At 49.0% G+C, this 21,923-nt stretch overlaps 1 protein-coding gene across 1 annotated transcript; it reads right to left on the bottom strand.

The window, feature by feature from the left end:
• Positions 1 to 385: 385 nt before the first annotated feature.
• On the bottom strand, positions 386 to 21,218 carry BNIP5 (BCL2 interacting protein 5). The gene is made up of 12 exons (XM_019738653.2): positions 20,967 to 21,218; positions 13,540 to 14,171; positions 12,462 to 12,557; positions 10,823 to 10,887; positions 10,346 to 10,586; positions 9,194 to 9,325; positions 7,977 to 8,038; positions 7,450 to 7,681; positions 6,483 to 6,614; positions 5,531 to 5,595; positions 3,664 to 3,921; positions 386 to 2,117 (listed from the first exon to the last, which is right to left on the bottom strand). The coding sequence occupies exons 2-12, from the start codon at positions 14,165 to 14,167 to the stop codon at positions 2,082 to 2,084; spliced, it is 1,947 nt and encodes a 648-aa protein (XP_019594212.2). The 5' UTR covers positions 14,168 to 14,171; positions 20,967 to 21,218; the 3' UTR covers positions 386 to 2,081.
• Positions 21,219 to 21,923: the final 705 nt, after the last annotated feature.

Consider the following 21,923-nt stretch of genomic DNA (forward strand, 5'->3'; position numbering starts at 1 on the left):
ATTGTGAATAATCCAGGTGAGACCTTTGTGCAAGTCAGTTTCTTTATTTGTTCAAATAATGCAGTACAAACACAAGAGTTAGATGCCAGCATCGGGAATTCATACCAAATACTCATACAGCTTAAAGAATATCATTGCAAATAAGAAGCTACGTCCAGAAGGTTCCTGACCCTCGGTTCAAAACAGCTTCTGATCCGTCACATTTGGGTGCAGTGTCTCTGAACACTGCCTAAAATCAATCCATAAATAGCTCACCTCTCCCCCGCTTCTTAGAAGCAGTAACACTACATGACTTTCAGAATATGCTTAGTCAAAATTCCTAAAACTGCCCCTCAGGTCTGAGGCCAGTCCCAGGTAAGCGCCCAAGCCCTCTCTGCCCTGGGCTTCTCCCCTTCCCCAGTCCCACCCCACGGTGCCCCCCACAGGTTCAACACAGCAATACAATGTCCACCGAGGGTATGGAGACTGTGTTTGCCATCCAGGCTTTCACACCCTCTCCCCTCTGGCCATGTGTTCCAGGCGATGTGTAATCACCCTGTGGGGTGTGCACAGACACATGGCAAATTGTCCACCTGAACCGGGCTGTTGAAACTGTTCAGTTGTGTAGAAGGCAAGGCCTCTAACAGCCCACACCTCCCCTTTGTGCAAAAACAGAAAGGAGCCTCTTTCTCAAGACCCTTTACTGCCATCAGGGGAAACTGTCATACAGCTACAAATCCACCACAAGGTCTGGGAAGTGAATGGCACTTGCTGGGGCATGTGCTCTCGAGCAGTGCATGCCCGTGCAACTGTCCATGGTGATCCAGCTTGAAGCCCTCCCCTACTTCCTGAACATACCCAGATTGTGGCTATAATAAAAATAACAACACACCTGGACATAGCACTGTGTCATTTCAGAACCCTTCATATTCATTTTCTCCCTGACTCTCAGCAAACCCTCGTGGGATACAGGAGCTACAAGGCACCAGCTTCATTCCCTGGTCACAGAATGATGGACACAGGGTTGGAAGGTTTCTGAGAGGCCAGTGATCCCCAATCCATAGGCCTTCCCTTCCTGGGAGGCATCTGCATATCCACATGGGCGTTAAGGACAGTCAACTGAATAAATTATTGTACATAGATGCATATACATCTGTTTAAATACATGTGGATATTCTAGTGAGAGATTAAACAAAAATTTACTTTTAAGACTCATTTAAACTAACATCTTAAAAAATGTCAGCAGGCCCTCTACATGACAGTGGGCATATTTTTCACCCCTATGGATCAAGAAAATACATGATGATAAAAAAAATAAGATTAAGGATTTAGTAACTCTTAAATGAAAGTAAAAACCAGGAGACTCACCCAAGGGCATGTGAGGTGGCACTAGGGTTGTCCCCAGAATGCAAAGGCTTTGCCTCTCTGTCCAACACTCTGGACCAATGCTTGTTGAGGTTGCTCCCCCATTTCCTCCCTAACCCACAATTCAGAGATAGAGTCACTGGTTGCACAATTCCAATTGTGGAGCAAGGACTCCCAGGAAATGTCTGGCAGAACTGCCAGCATCTTAGGAGTTCTTCACTTTATTCATTCGTTTGTTCATTCATTCATTCATTCATTCATTCGGTGAAGACTTAAAGATTACCTCCAGCTTGGTGGGGAGGGTATATTTAGCCATGGAGTAAAAGCACTCACTACCTCTCTTTAGGAAGACATCAGCAATACAGAATCCGAAGGATCCAATGAGTCACCTAGTCCAGCCCAGAATCCAAGGTCTGGACAGGAGAGGGGACATGTACAGGTCACGCAGCAGGTGGGCGCAGGTCAGCAGTTGGAGCCCTGAGTCTCCTAACTCCCAGTCCAGTGCTTATTTCTCCCAACACAGTCTCTACCTCTAGCTTTGTGGGAAAATGCTTTGTGCATTCTCAGTCTCAATAAGCCCACAGCCACGCGTGCACATAGAATGGCTGTCCACTCTTGTCTGCAGTCACATCTGTGGAGCACTGGATTGGGACATCATGAAGCATCTTCAGGGTCTCCTGGCTAAAGCCACCAATTATTTGCCTCATTCAAGGGTGCTTGAGTGCAAAGCACAGCTTTCAGTCTGGACTTTGACTCTCAGGGCTTGTGATATCCTGGAAGGAGAAAAAGGACATATGTTTTAATCAGAGCCCAATTATGTGTGGGTCCCACTCTGATAACAATAGACTTCTCATTAACACATCAACACACCATTCTAGCTCCCACCTCAGCGTCTCTGCTCACACAGTACCTTCTGCCTACAGTGGTCTCCTGGTCCTTTCTCCCCATCTACAGCCTCTCCATCCTTAAAAGTCAAAATCAATGCCTGCCACCTCCTAGAAGTCTCCCAGAACCAACTTGCTTTATTGACCTCAGTTACCAATAATTTGGCTTTTAATTGATATTTAATTTTGTCATCAGTAAACATTGTCTTTTCCGCTCGCAGAGCCTTCCACAGGCCCCCACAGCACCTGACACACTATCTATTGGTTGCATGAATACATGAGTAAATAAATGAATGAATGATGAGTAAAGCTAGAGATTGGAGTTAGGGCTTTTGAGGATGCCGGAACTGACGTTTCTGTAATATCTTTCATAAAGAACTCAAATCACTCCATAAGCTACTGTCTAACCCATCTTAGAGGGCAAATGGTCTGTAATATCCCCATTCTCCAGGAGAAGACAGTGAGGCTGAGAAAAGAGAAATCCCAAGGTCACAAGGACTTTTCACCAGGAAAACAAGCCCATGTTGTGCGGAGTATTCAAAGGACAAGGTACAAGTATCATGAAATAAGACCAGCTTTCTTGCAAGACCTAGCACATGGCTCCCAAAGGTAATTCTGGGAGAGGAAAACAGAGGGTCTGAGTGACGGTGACATCACTGCAATAATGCTCTGATTTCCCGGGAGACTTTTTGCATGTAGAAGTTCTGGTCCTGTTTTTCCAACACTAACAAACAGAACATTTCATTCCTTTAAAGTCACACCTTCATTCAGTAGCTTCTGCTCTATAGATCTGGTCCAATGTGTGTAAGCAGGTTATCCTAAGTGAATTCGCAAAAGGTGGGGAAAACTGTTTCTCAGAATCCTCCAGAAAACATGCGACAACTCAGATTTTTAAAAAATCAGGGATTAATGTTATTTCCAAAGAAAACATCTCAGGGCCTTAGGGGAAGCAGGAAAGCAAATCAGAGAGAAATGGCAGGGGAGAAGCTATTCCTAATCCATTGACCAAGGTCAGTGAAGGAGCACCTTCTGGAAGCCTTCATAGAACCAAACAGACCACAGATGCCTCTCATCTATCTCCACCACTCTTTATTTGATATGTAATCTTACTTTGCTTTGTTATTTCAATTTTATGACAGTCTCCTGAATTGGGAAGCCAAGCAGCAGAACCCATGAAATACTAAGGGTCCAAGCTAAGATAGTGGCCGATCCAATAGTCCATACTGGTATCAAAAAGTACAAAAATGCGCACAGTTAGAGACCAGACCCAAATAAAGAAGATGCTAATTATCAAGCAAAGGTCATTATGGTGTAATTTTCTTAGAAGGCCTCAACAAAGGGGTGGCATTTGGGCTGGACCCCAGAAGTCCTGAACTAAGCAGGGGAAGGGAGAGGACAGTAAGTATATCCTGTCATGATCACGAGCCTTTCTCACCTGCTGAGCCTCCCTGTATGGGAACTGGGGGTAACAGCGTTGCCTGTAGTGCAGACCCCTGAGGCTGAGGTCGGTGCGGGCCCTGTAGGCAGCAAACTTGTTAGCCAAGGCAAAGGCGAACTGGTAGCGTCTCTCGGCAAGGTTCATTTCGGGCTTTGTGGAGTGCGCCCCCTGTCGGCGCAGGGTGGCTGCCAGCTTTTTGAGGGAGGCGTCAGATTGCTGGTAAAAAAACCTCTTAAAGCTGGGGTGTCGCCTGATCTGGAAGTTGAAATGAAAGCAAGACATCAGTGTTGCTGGTAGTTACGCCCTCCCACCCTTTGCCCCCGCCCTCAACTCCACGCAGCAAAGCTAGGTGAGCCTCCTTATTTAGCCACCAGCTCCCTGGTTAAATTTCCCCGCCATCCACAATCCACAGCCACTCTGAATCTGGCTGCAAGGTCCAGCTGCAAACAGCAGGACAAAGTGGGGGGGGGCGGGGGGGGCGGAATGCAGGTCTTTGGACCCAGGTAACTATGCTTAAATCGCATTTACTAGCTGTATGATATCTCTGAGCCTCTGCTTTGTCATGTATAAAATGGAGATATTATAATACCGTGTTTCCCTGAAAAATAAGACCTAGCCAGACAATCAGCTCTAATGCGTCTTTTGGAGCAAAGATTAATATAAGACCCGGTCTTATTTTACTATAAGATACTTATAGTAAAATAAGACCGGGTCATATAATATAATATAATATAATATAATATAATATAATATAATATAATACTGGGTCTTATATTAATTAGAGCTTATTGTCCAGCTACGTCTTATTTTCAGGGAAACACGGTATCCCCCACCCTCCCTGATCGCTGTTGGGGGAAGGGATTAAGTGAGATAGTTTATGTAAAATGTTTTGTGCAGAGTAGATGTTGAATGAATTTTCGTTCCCACCCTAAGCCTCTTCCTCTTAATGCCTAAATGTCTTAGGTCCGGTTCCCCCAGAGGCAGACCTGAAGACAAGATCTCGGGTGCAGCTCCTTTAGGTTGTAAGTGAACTCAGGAAACATTGATGGAGAAACACAGACCTGGGACAAAGGTGGGAAGCAGCCACACAGGCTGCTGCAGCCTAATCCCTCCCCTCAGGGCATTCCAGAAACCAGCTCCTCAAAGTTCTTCCCTCCAGGGCCAGGGAGATGGTGTTTGTGTCCACCAGCTCCCATCAGCTGTTGGTTAAGGGTTGCTTCTAGGGAGACAGAGGTTGTTAATTCTGGCCTACGATGAGGGTGGCAAAGTGCACCTGGGGGCCAGTCCTCAGGCAAAAGGACGCAGGTGCCAGCCGGTGTCCCCTGTAAGGTCAGGCACCAGCAGCGTCTACTGATGACTCATCTGGGACCTGCGCTCACACCTAATGACCGCTTTCATATGTGACCTGTGTCTGTCTTCCCAAACAGACTGTGAGGTTTTCACGAGCAGGGAACCTTCTGTTATAGGCTATCTAGCAGGGGAGGAAAATCTAAAAGCTTGAAAGAATTGGAGGCCATATAAATGCTGAAGGGTGTGCCAGGACCTCCCCCAATCCAAAGCAATCCAGACTCGGGGAAGGAGGCTTCCAAAGAGGTGGGGCATGGGTGGAACTTCAAGGAGGATTTGGGTTGGGGGAGGTCTGGCTGGCAGGGGGAGCCACATGAGCTTTATATTATTTTAAACAAATATTTATCTCATCTGCTATGTGTGTGGCATTTTATATTCTGCACTATACTTTGTCCAGTAGGTATTTAGCCCTCTTTTTGCTAAAGAGAAGTTCAGGGACACGCCAAGGTCACTCAGATACAGAGATGGGGATTGAACTTAGTTGTGTGTTGATGAGGCCTTGGGGTTGGGTTCTCACCTGCTCCCCCAAATGGCTATCCACTTCTTGGAGAAGGGCCACCAGCTTCTGGATGATCAGCTCTTCTAAGGAAAACAAAGAAGGATTGAGGCATTGTTGACAAGTTCTACAATAACACATCCATCGATTACAGTAGGTATGTTGTCTCTGAGACACAGCACGCAGATGAGTTGTGAAGGGCAAAGGAAAATCTTCCCCAACCTAGATAGAGCCGAGCTTCGCTTGGGATTGCGTTATAGAAATACAAGGGACTTTGGCCTGCCGCACTTCATCTGTAACCACATTCGGCTCCATTTGACAGACTGGAAAACTGAGACCTCCCAATGTCCCTTATCTAGGCTACAGAGTAGTGTGGTCAGGCATGGGAGCTGAGACCAGGAGTAGCAAATTGGAATGCAGGGAGGGGAAACTCCACCGCTACTGCAGCAGCAGGAAGGCTCCTATGGGTCAGGGCTGTAAACAACGGTGAGCAGGTGGCTGCTCATACCAAGAGTTCATTGTAACTATTCAGGAAACTGTGGACGCATTGTTACAAACTGTTGGCAGATTGAAATTGGCCATGGTGGGAATATTTGTACCACAGAAATCCGCAAATGCTACAGGTCAGGGCTTCCCTCTCCTTGACTCCCCACTACCCCCGCAAGAGGCTACCAGTATACCACTGGTTATGAAATTCCTGAGCAAGCTAGGAATTTCACGAACATTCAAACAAACCAATGGGGTTGGGTGGGGTGAAGTTACATCCCACAGAATAGACAAGTATTCTCTACCTGGAGAAGGCTCTCCACCTCCAGTGCTGCCTCAGCCGCTCCCGCTGAAAGGCCAACTCTGTCTCCTCCCTGCCTTTCTAGAGTCTCCTGGATATTTGTCAGCTGCCCTCCCAGTTCCCTACTTGGAACCAGCCTGTGAAAGCCATGGGCACCATCCCAGGTGAGAGCAGGGTGGTACTAACTAGATTCACATGCTCCATCTGGCAGAGGTCTCCCTTCTGGCTTGTGGATACCGGCGTGGGCAGGAGCTCCCGGGGATCCAGCTGGGCCCCCTTCTGCAGGCGAGGACTCCTGGAACTCAGGTCCCTCCGAATCTGAGGGCAAAAAGAGCTGGTGTGAGGGTGTTTGTACCTGTCTCAAGTCCACAAGCACATAGCTGTGTCCAGGTTCTGACAAGAAGCTGTCCAAAGGCACTGGCACAGGAGGGGTCCTGGTTTCCCAGGCTCGTGGGTGAACACCCATGCGCCCCACCCAGACCCACCTCAGAGGAGTTCGCAGGGCTCTATTTGCCCCCTCCAGAAAGCTCATTCTTTCTTCTACCAACCCCCTCTGCCTCCTCTTAATCTAGGAGGAAAACAAGCAGGCCTGCCAACAGGTCCCACCAAGTGAAACCACGTCCCCTTTAACTTTGCGAGGCTTTGCTGAGTCAGCCTTTTGGAACTTCGCTTTCTCCATCTGTCCAATGGGAGTAATAAGACTGGCCTCCCAAGGTTGTGAGCGGGTTAGATGAGATAATGTGTGTGAAAGCAGCACGCAGTAGGCACTCCATAAATGTCAGGGGAATCACTGTACACCAGTGGTCCTCACACTTCAGTGCAGTGAAAAGATAGTCCAGGTCATATCCTCCTTCATCAAACCTGGGTCTCTATTAGCTTTCCAGGTGATTCTGAGGCACTTGTCTCATGCACAGATACACTGCTCTCATATCACATTCATCCTTAAGTGTTTATGTGTGTGTGTGCTGAAGAGGGGGGAGTGTGTCTTGAGTGGTGGGTCCTGCCAGCCCTCTCACACCTCCCCACTCTCCTCAGAGCGGAGAGCAAAAGTCAAAACAAAACAACAGGCCACACAGCTGGCCAGCTCCTGTCCTGGAGGAAACCTAAGGTCAGAGACAGCCTGTGTTACCATGGCAACACCAGGCCTACTCACCAAGTCTGCTGGACCGATGGCCCCCAACACACAGGGGCAGATAGCTGGGCCTTTTGGGCGGCCGGGAGTCCGGGCTGGCCGCACCTGTAGCCCCTGCTCTCTTGGGCTCTTTGGAGCCATGTTTTTTATGAGAAAAGGCTTTTCTGAAGCTGGACTTTTTCTTGTGGGATTTCTTCCTGCAGGTGGAAGCCAGGTTTTCTACAGCCACATCTGGCTCCTGGACTTGAAGTTGCTGCAGACGAGATGAGAGAAACTGAGTCAGGGCCCTTGACTTTGAAGAAATTGCAAGTGAGCTGGGGAAAGAGATGGGCAGGCCCTGAAAGAGACACACTGTGGACCAGCGGCTGTGGCCCAGAGAGAAGAGCCACAGATGCTCAGAGATGGGAAAACAAGTGTGGCCTGCAGAGATCAGGGGCGTCTTCGGGAAGGAGGAGAGACGGGAGCAGGGCTTTGGCAAGATGCAGAATTGGGGGAGGGGCAGGGCAGTTATGCCAGATGGGGCAGGGTCTACAAGGGGACGTCCTCACCTTCTCTCCCTCCTGCTCCTCCTCATCATGGAGTAGGTCAATGATCGTCTGGATAAATTTTTCTAAAAAAGAACAAAGTGGTTGCTTACACTCTAATGCTGAGAAAAGCTCTTCTGTGGTCTGTCTTCATTTCCTAAGGCCCAGGTGGCTCCCTGGGTAATTCTCACGGGTCTCTAAGGTGCTTACAAGCTCACATTTGTGGTTGTCCCAGCCTTGACTCCTGGGGGCCCAGAGATTGCTCAGATGTGGCCTGAGTGCAGAGCTGGTTTCAAGAGAACATATTCACTTATCCATTCACGAGTGAGGGCCTAGATGTGCCACATTAGGTGTGAGGAAAGCAGCCGAGGCCTGTGCCTCCATTGAAGCTGCGCAAAGTCATCTGGAAAGGCCTGGTCCCACAAGTCCGCCCACCCTCACATCCCTCCTCTTCTAGGTACAACAGGGGCCCTTCTTGATTCCCCTTAAAGGCACATTTTCTTGTGAAAAGTAAGGAAGACAGAAAGGAGGAGGTGGGGGAAGCAGATCTTTAAGAGTATCTTCAGACACACAGAATGGACTGTGATTATATGATTCTAAGCTTGGCTCTGCCAATGAGAAAAGAATAATAATGGTGACGGCAGCTTCTCTCCTATGGCCCCTACCCTCTTTCTATCCTCTTTACTTCTCCTGAGGCTCTGCATAACCACCATAATAATCATAATAAATGAGAGCTAACATTTATTAGCTGCTAATGGGTCCTGCTCAAAACGTTTTATCAGCATTAATTCATTTAGCGCCTCCAACAGGTCTAGGAAGTTGGTACTATTACTATCCCCATTATACAGATGAGGAAACTGAGACCTGAGATGAAGCAACTTGTCCAAGTTCACACTGATGGAAGAGGTCAGAGCCCAAATTCAAATCCAGGCCCTAAACCACGCCATCTACTGAGCCCTTGCTGTGGCCAATTGCCTTTCGTGAATCACCTTAGGTCTGCCTCAACAAGGAGGGTGTCAGTGCTACTGTGCTTTGCAGCTGAGGCTCAGACAGGGTAGGTAACAGCTGTCTGGCTCGGGGCCTATGCTCTGAGCCCCACTCTGCCTCCCTAGCCTGCTGCTCCCAGAGCTGGGTCAGGACAAGTCACTGCCTCTCTCTGGTTCAGTTTCTCTTCCACAAGTGGAGGGGTCAGGCCAGATGTTTTCCAAGGGACCTCTGAGAAAAGGAGAGGGGGTACTAACTGAATTCCGAGGTTCTGTCCAGCTGCAAGTCTTCTTCGGGTCCCTGGTTTCCTGCTTGGGGAGAAAACTCCGAGGGACTCGGACCCCCACAATCTGTAGACAAGGTCTCTTGGACTTCCGGTTCTTCCAAGTCTGAGAAGCAAGATGAAATAGTGAGTGTGTTTTGTCAGCCCGAGGGTGCTGACTACTGCAAAGAAGTTAGCACAGCCTCTACGTGTGCTCTGTGGCCAGATCACGGTGGAGGGAGCTGGGGTGGAGGTGAGCTGCTGGGCAGGGCCGTGGCGCTGGTTTGCTGGCCCAGACCAAGCTCCCTTATCCTCGTCCACACACCTGGCTTCCTGGGCTTTGCTCCCCCACCTCCGTCCCCTAGTACCTCACCCCTCCACCATCTTGGCTTGATCAAGGAGTGAGAAAGGAAATGCCTGATTCCACAGAATGAATTGACACATTAGGTCAGAATCCCCTGCATGACTATATCTCCCACTGTGGCCTGAGATTTCACCACTGGGGACCCACTCTTTGGTAGTAAGCACTACGCCCTCCTTTTTGAAGCATAAATTCCCCTGGCCAAGATAACCTGTTCAGCTGTTCCTCCGACACCCAAGATGATACTTTGTCCCTCTGCCTCTGGCTCCATCACTGATGGGCCATGTGACCTTGAACATATTGTATCAGTACCCTCATCTGCAAAATGGAGATAATAATATGTACTTCATAAAAAGGCTGTGAGGACTGGTTGAGTATAGGTTTGCGGTAGGGATGTGTCTTATTTTACAGGTGAGGAGGCTGAGACACAGAGATGGGGAATGACAGAACGTACAGCTCAGAACCCAGGTCTCCTGTCTCCCCGGCTCCAGTTCCTTCCTGCACATGCTTCCCACTGCCAGGCTGTGGAAGCTGGGGCTGTGAAGAGCTCAGGAGGGTGGGGGTCCCTGAATACAATTTCTACTGGAAGCTCAGCTGGGTTGCCTGGATGGTGAGGTTTCGTGTGAGGAGGTGAGTGCCGACATCCCTTTTCTCCTCCCCACATTACTCAGGGACGAGCAAAAGTCAGAACTGGGATGGCAGCTCTTAAAGTGGCCAATTCCAGCCCTGGGGAAACTTCCAGAGCTGAAGGCAGCTGCAGTGTTGCTATGGTAACAATCTGCTCACCACGGCTACTGGAGTTGGAGGGCCGATGGCCCCCAACACATAGGAACAGATAGCTGGGCCTCTTGGGCGGCCGGGAGTCTGGGCTGGAAACGTCTGCAGTCCCTGCTCTCTTGGGCTCCTCGGGGCCATGTTTCTTATGAGGAAAGGCTCTCCTGAGGTTAGGCTTTTTCTCCTGGGATTTCTTCCTGGAGGCTGGTCCTGTGTTTCGTGGAGCCACCTTTGGCTGACAGGCTTGACACAGCTGTGGGGGAGATGAGAGAAACTGAGTTGGGTCCCTGACCTTGAGGAGAGGGGAAAGCTCCCTGAGAAGCAAGTCAACAGCACCCAAGTGGTTCAATGTGGCCCCAAGCAAGAGAGGTGACAGAGCCCAGAGCAGGGGAGGTGGGAGGCCTGGAGGACAGGTGGGGCTTGAGCAGGAGGAAGAGGAGGAGGAGGAGGCGGCAAGCCCATGGGGATCTCAGACAGTTTGCTCCTCACCTCTTCTTCCCACTGGTCTCCCACTTTTTGGAGCAATTGCACTATCATCCGGATAATAGTATCCTCTGAAAAAAAGTGAATGTACCTGGTTAATTTTTCTAGATGCACAGACAACCCTCTGTAATGACTGTCTTGATCTTCTGAGACCCACTTGGGCCTTCTGTCTGTATTAAATGAGGGTCCTCTTAAAACAGCTCCTTAGGCCACAGAAGTGGCGGAAAGCACCATTTCCCAGGGGCTGGTCCTTCTGAGAGGGGGTTGGAAGGGTACTAGGCCAAAGCATGAGACTTTGCAGGAAATTCCAGGTCAGTCCTTTAAACATTCCACTTGTAACCCCACTATTAACTCTATAGATCTGTAAATATCTGTTTTGGGTTCAGCAAACTGTATGACTTTGGGTACATTTCCTAATCTCTCCAGAGAGATTCCTTCATCTCTTTCCCTGTGAAATGTGAATCATAATCCCTGTTCTGCTTCCCTCAGAAGGCTGTCAAGCCATCAAATGAGGGCCTGTGCTTGGAAATACTTTGCAAGGCTAATGCTGACCTTCCAACCTGTAAAATTCCAGTGGGGAAAATGGTGGAGACATGGCCTAAGGTGAGGGGTGGAGGATGGAGGGACTCCAGCCTGCATGACACAGGCTGCCTGGCACGTCGGTGCCTCACCCACACTCCCAAGTCTTTACAGAGAAGCTGCAAGCAGCATTCATGGTTTTCCGTGATACCCCCATCACCCTACACAAACACAGTGTGCCCAGAGTGGCCTCTGCTAGCTGCCAGCTGACCAGTTTACATGAAAGGAGGTGCAAACAGGATCCCCTGTTCCCAGGCTGTCTGCAGACTTTTCCACCCCTCACTCTCCTCCCTCATTTCTCTCTCATTTATAAATCCTGTTCAGCTTTTGTTCCTTGACTCAGTCTACTAGCTGATTCCTTCTCATGTGAGAAAACAATTAGCATGTAAAAAAATAAAATCCTGCAAAATAACCAACTGAACTCCTTTTACTTATTTTTTGACAGACATATAGCTCCTCTCTTTCCCACCTTTAAAAAATATGTCCATTCTTGATGGGGAGTTAGGTTAATGGAGCATTATTGATTTATTAGGGGCAGTAACAATATTGTGGTTGTATATAAGACTGTCCTTATTTCTTGGAGACATGTGCTTAAGTATTTAAGAATGAAGCATCATTTTATTTAACATGGTTCAGCAACAAAATTACACACACACACACACACACACACACACACAGCAAATATGGCCACCTGTTAACAACTGTGAGCATATATATGAGTGTGCATAGAACTATTCTTTTCCACTCTTCTATATAGTTAAATATATATATATAAATTCTATATTCCTCTATTCTATATTTCTTCTATAAATTTTAAAAAACTAAAAAAAAAAAAGTCCCATGCTCATTAACACATAAGCAGGAGCATTTGCCAGCAGTTGTTCTGCCTTCCATGAAACTGTAAAATAAGCAAATGTGACCAGAAGTCCCCGAAAGGGCAAGATCAGTGCATGCGTTTTGAGAGTGACCATCCAAGGCCTGGGCAGTCATGCAGAGCAGTCGGTCTCGTTTGGTAATGGCAGCCCCAGCTGCAGGCAAAGAAGACACTAAGTAGATTCTGACTCACCGTCAAGCTTTTCGAACTCCTCTTCCTGCAGGTGACCTGTGGCTCGGGAAGAAAGCTGTGAGACGCCAGTACCCCCGTGATCAGAATCCTCCCCACCTGGAATGAAGAGGAAAGCAGTGTGGGTGTGGGTGTGTCAGCGACATTCTTCTGACTTCGTTAATCAACACAAGAAAAGGGTACAGAATTCACAGTGCGAGGGGCACAGCTGTAGCCAGCACTAGGCTTAAGCAAAAAAATCAAAAACCTGCCAAGGTTTCCATTAGAAAAGAGGCCGCCCCAACCCAGGCGTCCTTCCCCCAACACACACTCAATATCCTGGGTCTTCCTTGGGTCTCTTTCTCCCCTTTAAGGACATGGTGCCTTCTGAGTGCTACAGGGCAAAGCTCCATCTCCCTCCAGGTGCCTGTGGGGCCTTCAACTGCAGGACGCTTGGAGTCACAAAAGGAAGGCACGTTGGGGGACCAGCTCCCTGATTTTCCAAATGAGAAATCAAAGTTTCCAGAGAGGGGCAGCAACTCGCTCAGGGTCACACATCAAGTTTATTCCTGGTGGAGTCAAGTCTAGAACCAGCACCCCAGCAGTGGGTTCTGTCTCCTTCCCCAGCACCCACGCCCAGACCTCACATGTGGACTAGTGGGGGGGGGGGCAGGGCTTCCCTCCTCGCCTCCCTCCCTGCCTTCTCATTCCTCCCTGGTTCATGCTCCTTGAACTAGAGTACGTAACAGTAACAGCTGTCATCCACGGAGCACTTTCCATGTGCCAGCTCTGGGCCACGGCCACTCCGTGAGATGCAACTGTTATCAACTCCATTTTATCAGTGAGAAAAAATTGAGTCTCAGAGAGGAAAGTTGCCAACCCCAGGTCACACAGCTCGTGCGTGGTGGAACCTGGGTTTGACCTCAAGCTTGCAACCGCAGTGCTATTCTGCCTCAAAGAAATTTCATAATGTTATTGTCCCTGATACTTGTCTCGCCTTCCACGTCCCCTCAGTGAGACATTTGAGGAGCCAGCTTAGAGCACACTCGCCCTTGGGGGTGGGGCACTGGGGTTACCATAGAAACGGGCATGGTCTGCTCACCCCTGGGTGCTGGGCCCCGGTCAGCCTCCTCTGAGGGCAAGGCAGCGGTCTTCTTGGGCAGCGCTGCCTCTTGACCTTCATCTTCTTGATCTTGGGCCCCCTTGGTTTCCTCTCCACCGTGCTTCTTGAGACTGTGTTTCTTGCGACTGGCCTTCTTGTCGTGGGCTTTCTTCCTAGGAGCTGGCTCCCCCGGTGACTCAGAGGATTCTGCAGGCTGGGGGAGGCCCTCCTTCCCCTTTGCCTTCCGGCTGGCCTTTTCTTTGGTGTCCTCAGAGCCTGTGTTCAGGAAGTAGCTCAGTATACCCTTCAGCCACCCCTGCTGGGCCCGCCTCGGGGCCTTGTCCTTCTTGGTGTCCAGTGGGGGCCTCTGCTCACTGGGGAGAAACTCCCTGGTCTCTTCCAGGCTGAGGGCTGCACCCGAGGTGCCCTGAGTCTCCACAGGCTGTGCTGGGCTCTCGGGGCATCTGCTCCCATCGCTGGCCACCCACGGAAGCACCTGCCTGCAGGGGGTGGTGGGCAGGGAAAGGCACCGGCAGTCCCAGGAGTCCTTCCTAGGGTCCTGCGACCGGTCCAGAGACCTGGCTCTCCTCCGTGACAGAGACTTCTTCGGGCCCCGTGGATGCTCCATCGCGCTACAACCAAAACAGACAGCTCTCTTACAAGAGGCCTAGCAGAGACGTCCCAGGTGGGCCAACAAGGCTGACCTGTACGCCCATCCATCCTACCCACTCATGTGAATAACCTCAACTCTCAAACTTGGTGTCCCATTTTAATTTCTCAATAGCCCTGAGGGGCAGGGGTGCCCTTGCCCCCATTTTCCAGATGAAAAAACAGCCACGAGAGGTCACGCCCCAGATCTCACAGCAGGTCCATTGTGCCCCCAGAAGTAACACAGCCCTGCCAACACCTTGATTTTAGTCCATTGAGACGGATTTTGGACTTCTAACCTCCATAATTGTAAGATAGTTAATTTGTGTTGTTCCAAGCCACTGAGTTTGTGGTATTTTGTTCCAGCAGGAAGAGGAAATTAATACAGGGGGAGCCAGAGGCCAACGCCTCCTTCTTATTAGCCTCAGCACTTGGGGTAGTTCATGCACATTTTCTGGGACTCCTTTCTCTCACTCCCCACACCCGATCTGTCAGCAAAGCCTGTTGGCTCTGCTTTCGACCTCATCCTGACATCAAACGTGTCCCCCCACCTCCTCACCACCATCTCCGCTCACCTGGACTATTCCAGTTACCTCCTATCTGGTCTCTCTACTCTACCCTTGTCCTCCGTACAGCAACTTCTCCTCTCAGCAGCCATGGGGCTTTTCCAGCATAAGTGAGAGCAGGTCACGCTCCTATCTCCAATGGCTCCCATTTCATTCCCCGTCAAAGTCAAAGTCCTTACAGTGGGTGACAAGGCCCCTCTACCTCTCCAGTCCCCTCTGACTCCACTCCACTCACAGCCCTGCTCACTCTCCCTCAGACGCGCTCTGCCTCAGGGCCTTCACACCGGCTGGTCCCTCTTTCTAGAACATTCTTCGCCTAGACAGCCTTATAATTTGTTTCCTCACTTCCTTCAGGGCTCTACTCAAACGTCACCTTCCCATAGAGGACCTCCCTGTGCCCCCACCACCATCCCCATTAGCACAGCCTCTCCCACCTTACCTTAGCATCCAGTGTTTAAGTGTTTGTTGTCTGGGTCTCTCTCCCTCCCCTCTGTCCGTTTTGCTAGGCCTGGTATCCCAAGTGCTTAGAACAATGCCCGGCACATCAGTAACACTCAATGAGTACTTATTAAACAGATGAATAAATATATCACACAAACAGTCAGTTGTGTGGTTAACGCACAATCAGTGTAGCTGGACCAGTCCCATCTTAGAGCAGCAGAAGCCCTTCCATTCTCTATCCAGAATGAAGCAGCGGTCCGTGGAAAAGACAAAAGAACCAGCTTCCTCCTGGCCAGCACTCTAAGCAGCCCTGGGTGTGGGCAGTTAATTTGTGTGTCTTGAGTCTGACACTTCTGGGCTTTCCAATTTTTCCTAAGTTGTTCAGAAACCCTTTGCCCTTTGGTGGAAGACAAAAGGAAAAGAAAATATGGTTTTGAATCCCAAACCTGAGCTCCCAGAGATTCCTATGGAGGTCAGGTTCACAGGTTGCCTGCTCTAATTTGTCATTATCGCCTTATCATGCATTTGCTAAGTGTAATTTAGTATATTCATGTATTACATATTTACATTACATCTCCTGCACTTACCAACTTTCAAATGGACTCTATTACATGTCCAGCTTAGAGGCACAAATAAGAACCTAGAATTATGATTTCAGATGTGGAGGGATCCATGGGAATGTGAGGAAGACATAAAGAAAGAGAAGGAAGGGCGTGGGGAAACACGGAGAGAGTTGAAGGTGACAGCGACATTCAGGATGCCCTCCCTCCTTTAAGCTTGGAGCAGGGAAGGAAGGACCGGCAGGACGGCCAGAGACCAGAGGCTACCCCCGGCACTGTTGGGTGTCCACAGTGGGACAATCTTGGAGGCAATGACAAAATGGGCCAGGGAGGAGGCCGGCAAATCAGAAGTCTTTATTTGTTGTTTAATGTTCCTTAAGAGGAATATCTGAGTTACTCGAAAAATTTTAGCAATACATCTCTCTGCCCTATATGGAAATTGATGCGTGTTCTTGAAAGCCTCAGGGGCTGCCTTAGGGTAGTGCTTCCGAAATACACAGTGGGGTGGGATAAGGAGAAGAAATCACAGAAGAAAATAGTTTTCTTTCTTCTCATTGATTTCTTTCAAGAAATATTTAACAAGCACCTACTATGGACCAGGAATTATGCTCAGTGCTGGGGATATAATAACAAACAAGGCACAAGTCCCACCCTCCAAGGGAATGCTCTTGTCTTCTTCAAATGGGCAGGCGTGGGGAACGTGACTAAGTGGTGATGACAGTAACACTCCATTTCTCTGATATGTGTTCCCTCTTCAGTAGCACATGGTCTTAAGGGAAGAAAAATGTAGGTCGAAGCTCTATTTGATTTTAAAATCCAAGTAAGCTGAGCCAGAAATATTTACTGCACGTTGCCGGGGTTCTCTCTGCTTTTTCCGTGTGTTCCTGTGTTTCGGGCAAATTGGACGGGGTTGGCAGAGAAACTGTTCAATAATAAAACCACAGAACCAGCCAAACACACGGGACATCCTTCTTTGGCTCAACCCCTCTTCTTCTTGCACTAACTTGGCTTGAGGGGGCCAGAGCATCCTTCCCCAGCTAATGGAAATAGAGATGCAGTAATCTTTTAAAAAGCTGCCCTTGCTATGGGAACCATTTTCACCATTGCTGATGGTCGTCCTGTCTTCCTACCGCATTCAAAGGACACGCTGCTACTTCTAATCAGAGCATCAGTACAATTCCACCAGGCAATGATGCTTTTTCAAAAAAGACTGCCTTGATTTGGCCACTCCCTCCCTGGAACGACAGTGCTCTGAGCTCAGACAGAGGTGAGGGGCCTAAGTGGAGGAGCAGCTGCAGCCCCCGAGGCAGGGGGAGGCGGGAGGCGTGATGTGGGCCTCAGCCATCCCAGGGCACCGGTATTTCCCCAGTGCAGTGACGAGAGACTCCAGGATCTCCCAAAGCCTCCTAATTCCAAATCCAGGGACCTCTTTCCATTCTTCATCCTTCCCTGAGTTGCTGCAGCATTTGATACCACGTCCACTCCCTTCTTCTTGCAACTCTTTCCTCTCTGGGCAGCTCAACCTGGTTCCCCTCCCACCCTCTGACTGCTCCTCCTCTGTAAAGTTCCAAAGATTGACCGTTAGGCCCAGAGCTTGAGAGTGTGGCTGGCAAAGGAAGGCAAACCCAGCAACCCCAGGGAGACATTCCAGAAGAGCCTCTCTTTGGCCAACTGAGACTTGAAAAGTCTCTAAGCCCTGAGGAGATTGTGTTCTCTCTCTCTCTCTCTCTCTCTCTCTCTCTCTCTCTCTCTCTCCAAATTCTATGTGTGATGAGATGAAACATTTCCAGACTTTCTGATTGTAAATGCTGCCTATCCAGAATTCATCAAAGCGAGCCTTTCTCTTTCCTTCCTCTTTTTTCTTGTTCTGTGCCCTGCTTTGCCTCAGGTATGCCCACATTTGGCCAGACCGTCTGGGAATCCCACCCAGTCCAGGACGTGCTTCCAGGCCAGTAATCCCAAGACGGCAACAAACCCTCAGTGCATGGAAACACAGCTACTCTTGTAAACTTGTTTATCACCTTAGCAGAAAGTGGATTTCAGAGCAAAGTCCAAGTCTGTCCAGAAATACCCAAATGACCTACGATCATGAGACTTCTGATAAGATATGACACACACCAAAAAAAAACCCAGAGACAGCTCACAGAGTTGACCTTCAGTTACTCTGGAGCAGGAAGTTTTCCCAAGCTGCCATTTTTGGTTTACTTTCTAAGTTATATACTGACCTCATCTGTATACTATTCCCTAATGTATTCACCCGGCTGGGTTATTCTGTAACTGCGTGGATGCTGTTTCATAGAAAGATTGTGTCATTCCCCTCTCCACGGACCCTGTACTCCACACGATAGAATTTAGCAAACAGCCAGCTGCTTCGAGGGACAAAGTGTGTGGCACACACATGTGGACCCAGAGTCAACGCCCACAGACCCTCATTGCTATAGACTGAATGCTTGTGTCCCCCCAAATTCACATGTTAAGTCCTAATACTCAATGTGATGGTATTAGGAGGTGATTAGGTCATGAGAGCAGAGCTCTCATGAAAGCAATTAGTGCTTTTGTAAAAGAGACCCCAGGCAGCTCCCTTGCCCCTTCTGCCATGTGGGGACTCAGAGAGAAACTGACTATCTATGAACCAGGAACCTTTCACCAGACACTGAATCTGCCAGAGACTCAATCTCAATCTTTCAGCCTCCAGAATGGTGAGAAATAAATTTCTGTTGTTTTACAAGCCATCCAGTCTGTAAAATAGTTTGTTATAGCAGCCTAAACGGGCTAAGACACTCACTCCTGTGTCACAGAAACATTCACGCACTACATGGACTGATAACACCTTGTAGTTTTCCTACTCCAAGTGCAAGGGAATAATTATCTGAGCATCTATTTGCCGTCTGCCCTTCCTGTCTAACTCCAAGTTCCAGAGAGAGGACCCGAGCCTGCATGGGTGCCTGCCATGCCCACACTGACTGGGAGATTCTCAGTGTTTGTGAAATGAATAAACGATAGAGAGATGTGCACAGACGTGGCCAGTTCACCTGTGTGCTGCTGCATGGCCCTGCTCCAGAATGCCCTTTCAGCGACATTCTCTCATTTCATCTTGGCCATGCCCTGTGAATTAAACACTGGCAGTGGGCAAGGGAGGCACTGTAGGTTAGGAGACTTGTCCAAGGTCTCACAGCCAGGAAATGGACAGAGTTGGGGCTTAAATCCACTTCTCTACATTCTAAAGTCTTTATTCTCTCTCCTACACCAAGTGGCCTCCAGTAAACACACACACAGACACACACAGACTTAGAGGTGAGCAAATCTGCTATTTCACACCGACAGAGGTAACTACATCCATACACAGGCCCGTCATGACCTGTACACACAGACTCACACATCCACATGTGCCCAGGTATAGATACACCTGTGCCCCAGAGGCAGAGGTTGTCAACACAGGGTGGGGCTCACAGACTCCTGGGCAGGAAGCCAATCAGTGGGCTGGAGGGTCAAGGACTGAACCCTGAGCTCATGTTTACTTCTCTTCAGCACACACAGCCCCATGGACACTCGAAACCCTTGGGGTGAAAGCCGTTCTCCTCTAAGCTCAAAGCCTTCAACTTGGGCTCCCTCCATGGTGCGGGCCCCATTATATGTCCCCCCACCAACATGCAGGGGAGTGAGGGGCCTCTTGGGTGGAGACACTCAACCTCCACTGGCTGCACTCATGTGGGGGACAAACTGGATCTAACCTGCTCCCACAGCCACCTCCCAGGTGTTAGATAGTAACAATTCAAGGTATCCCTGCTCCTCTGTGGGGTCCCTAACAGGCTCCAAGAGCTGGCAGGGACCTGGGAAGTATCTAGCCCCACTTCCTGCAGTGCAGGATTGCTTTATGCCACATGCCTGGCAAGCGGACTTGCAGCCCCTCTTGGAACACTTTCTGCAATGAAAACTCACCACCCTTGGAGGCAGAATTCTCCGCTGTTGGCCAACGTGGATTTTAAGGAAAGTCTTCCTCAGACTTTCACAACCCTGAGGAGAGGTCATGTCACTCTTTGTGTCCTCACTGTTCCAGTCCATGAGCCCGTTTCCCAGGTCTCTTGGTGGTTCCTCAAATCGCAGTGCTTCTAGACTCATCCTGAACCTGGGCGTCCTTTCCTGGTATTCCCTAGTTCGTCCTTGTCCACTTCAAAATAAGAGGTCCAGGCCCAGATGGAGGGTTCCTGGTCCCACTGGGCTCTGCACACACAGCCTCAGGTCCCAGAATCATTGGAGCCGCCACATGGCACTGTTGGGGTATCAGCTCTGCCTGGCCCGACCCACAGCTCAGTGTAAAGTGTGGACTTTGAACCATCTGCCTGTTTCTTATTGTCATCATGAAACTTATCAGCTGGTGCCTATTTTCCAGAAGGTCGGGGATTTGCATCTTTTGAGGATTTTTTGAAACCCAAAAGGATGACCTCACTACTGGTGGAACGTAAGGCCCAATGATTCAGCAGTGGGGCAGACTTGGGGTGGGGACATCATTCACAGAGCTGGAGACTGTCAACAAGGATCGCCACTCCCCTCCATCCAACACTGGAGTTTGTGCTCTGGAGGTGCCCACCCCCAACCCCTCTTGTCCTTTGTCCAAGACCACAGGCAGTGCAATGTGATAATCCCCCATCAACCCCTGTCAGAGCAGCAGGCCACCAGACTTCTTTTCATAAGATTTCCCTGCCTTTGGACTAACTTCCAAGACCTTAAAATCTAAACTTTAATCCAGCCATAGGCAGTAATACCACTTCCCATTTATGTGGCATTTCTCTTTACTACATACCTTCACTTAAAGTCTATAATTTGACCCATACAACATCCTAGAGAGAAATGAGCAGGAGAGGTATGGAACGCCATCCCCATTCTTCAGATGAGGAAACTGAGACCCAAGGAAATCAAGTTCCTTACTCAGAGTTGCTGGGCTAGTAAACAGCAGGGCTGGGACTTGAGTTCAGAGCTTATAGGTCCAAGTTTGTTCAGAGCTCTTTGCATGACGCCTGGTTAACATCATATCATTAAACCCTGCTTTGTCTTTCTAAAGATGAAGAAACTGAGGGCTAGGGAGGGCCCAGCAAGCTGGAAGCAATATTGAGACTGAACTCAAGGTCTGACCCCTCAGTCTACGCTCCTTTCAGGACCCCAAGATACCTAACCACTGCTCCAGCCCCTAAGGAGAAAGGAATGTTCAACCAACCTCAGACAACAAAAGTGGCTCCTGTCCTAGAAACCTCTGGATCAGTGGGTTCTGCGTCAAGGACCCTTCCTTGCAATGGCCGAGCACCGTTCCTGGTCAGCCAGACGTATCCAATGAGAGACGGTAGGTCCAACTCTCCCAGGGAGAAGATGCTGCTACTGCTGCTGCCAATTTCCAGAGTGTATCAGAAGATGGTTTGATCACAATCATATATACTGTATCTCCCAGGAGCTGAGCTCACACGCAGCCAATCCAGGGGCCGCCCATTACGCTCCCTCCGGTCCGCTGCTTCCCGCTCCTTCAGCGATAGGAAAAAAAACAGTTTCGCTTGACAACTTCCTTATTACACCCAAACCCAACAAGATAGCAATGCTCAGAAAACAACCCTGGGCCTGGCTAGAGGAACCAGTCCACAAAATAGAAAACAAGCGCTAATGGGAAACTCAGGTGAGGGGAAGGCAGGCTGTTTTATCATCTCCACACTCTCCCTCAGCTCTCTCCAAAGCACGTCACAGGTAGGATCTTAGAAGAAAGGTCATTGAATGGAACACACGTATTCCTTGACCTGGAGACAAAACTCAGAAGGAGTTTTGATAAGGGGCATGTGTTTCCAAATCTTACTACTCCTGGGAAGGGTTACCATTATTCTTGACAAAACATCCTAACATGTCTTTTTAAAATATCAGTTTCACTTTCTGCAGTGCTGGAACTTTTTTTTTTTTAAGATAGAGTACATACGTGTTTATAATTAGAAAAGAAAAACTAGTTTTATTTAAACAAAAGTAAAAAATGTCAGAAATTTTATTTTGGTTACTCGACATGGGAGGCATTCCCAATGACAATTTCCAGAGTGTAAATTGCATTTATTTATTTTAAAATATTTCAAAAGTAAATATTGAAAGCGCTGAACTTTGGAGTTGCCCACACCTGGAGCCATCTGCCAGTTGTGTGACCTCT

Source organism: Rhinolophus sinicus, linkage group LG05 (assembly GCF_036562045.2).
Source record: "Rhinolophus sinicus isolate RSC01 linkage group LG05, ASM3656204v1, whole genome shotgun sequence".
NCBI classification, from domain to species: Eukaryota; Metazoa; Chordata; class Mammalia; order Chiroptera; family Rhinolophidae; genus Rhinolophus; species Rhinolophus sinicus.

Bases quoted from the DNA above. Each gene is read 5' to 3' on its own strand.
- BNIP5 (XM_019738653.2), bottom strand. From the start codon at position 14,167: ATGGAGCATCCACGGGGCCCGAAGAAGTCTCTGTCACGGAGGAGAGCC. The intron at 3,922-5,530 runs GTGAGAACCCAA...TTCAACTTCCAG, and splicing joins ATAGCCATTTGGGGGAGCAG to ATCAGGCGACACCCCAGCTT. The intron at 2,118-3,663 runs GTGAGAAAGGCT...TTCTCCTTCCAG, and splicing joins CATACAGGGAGGCTCAGCAG to GATATCACAAGCCCTGAGAG.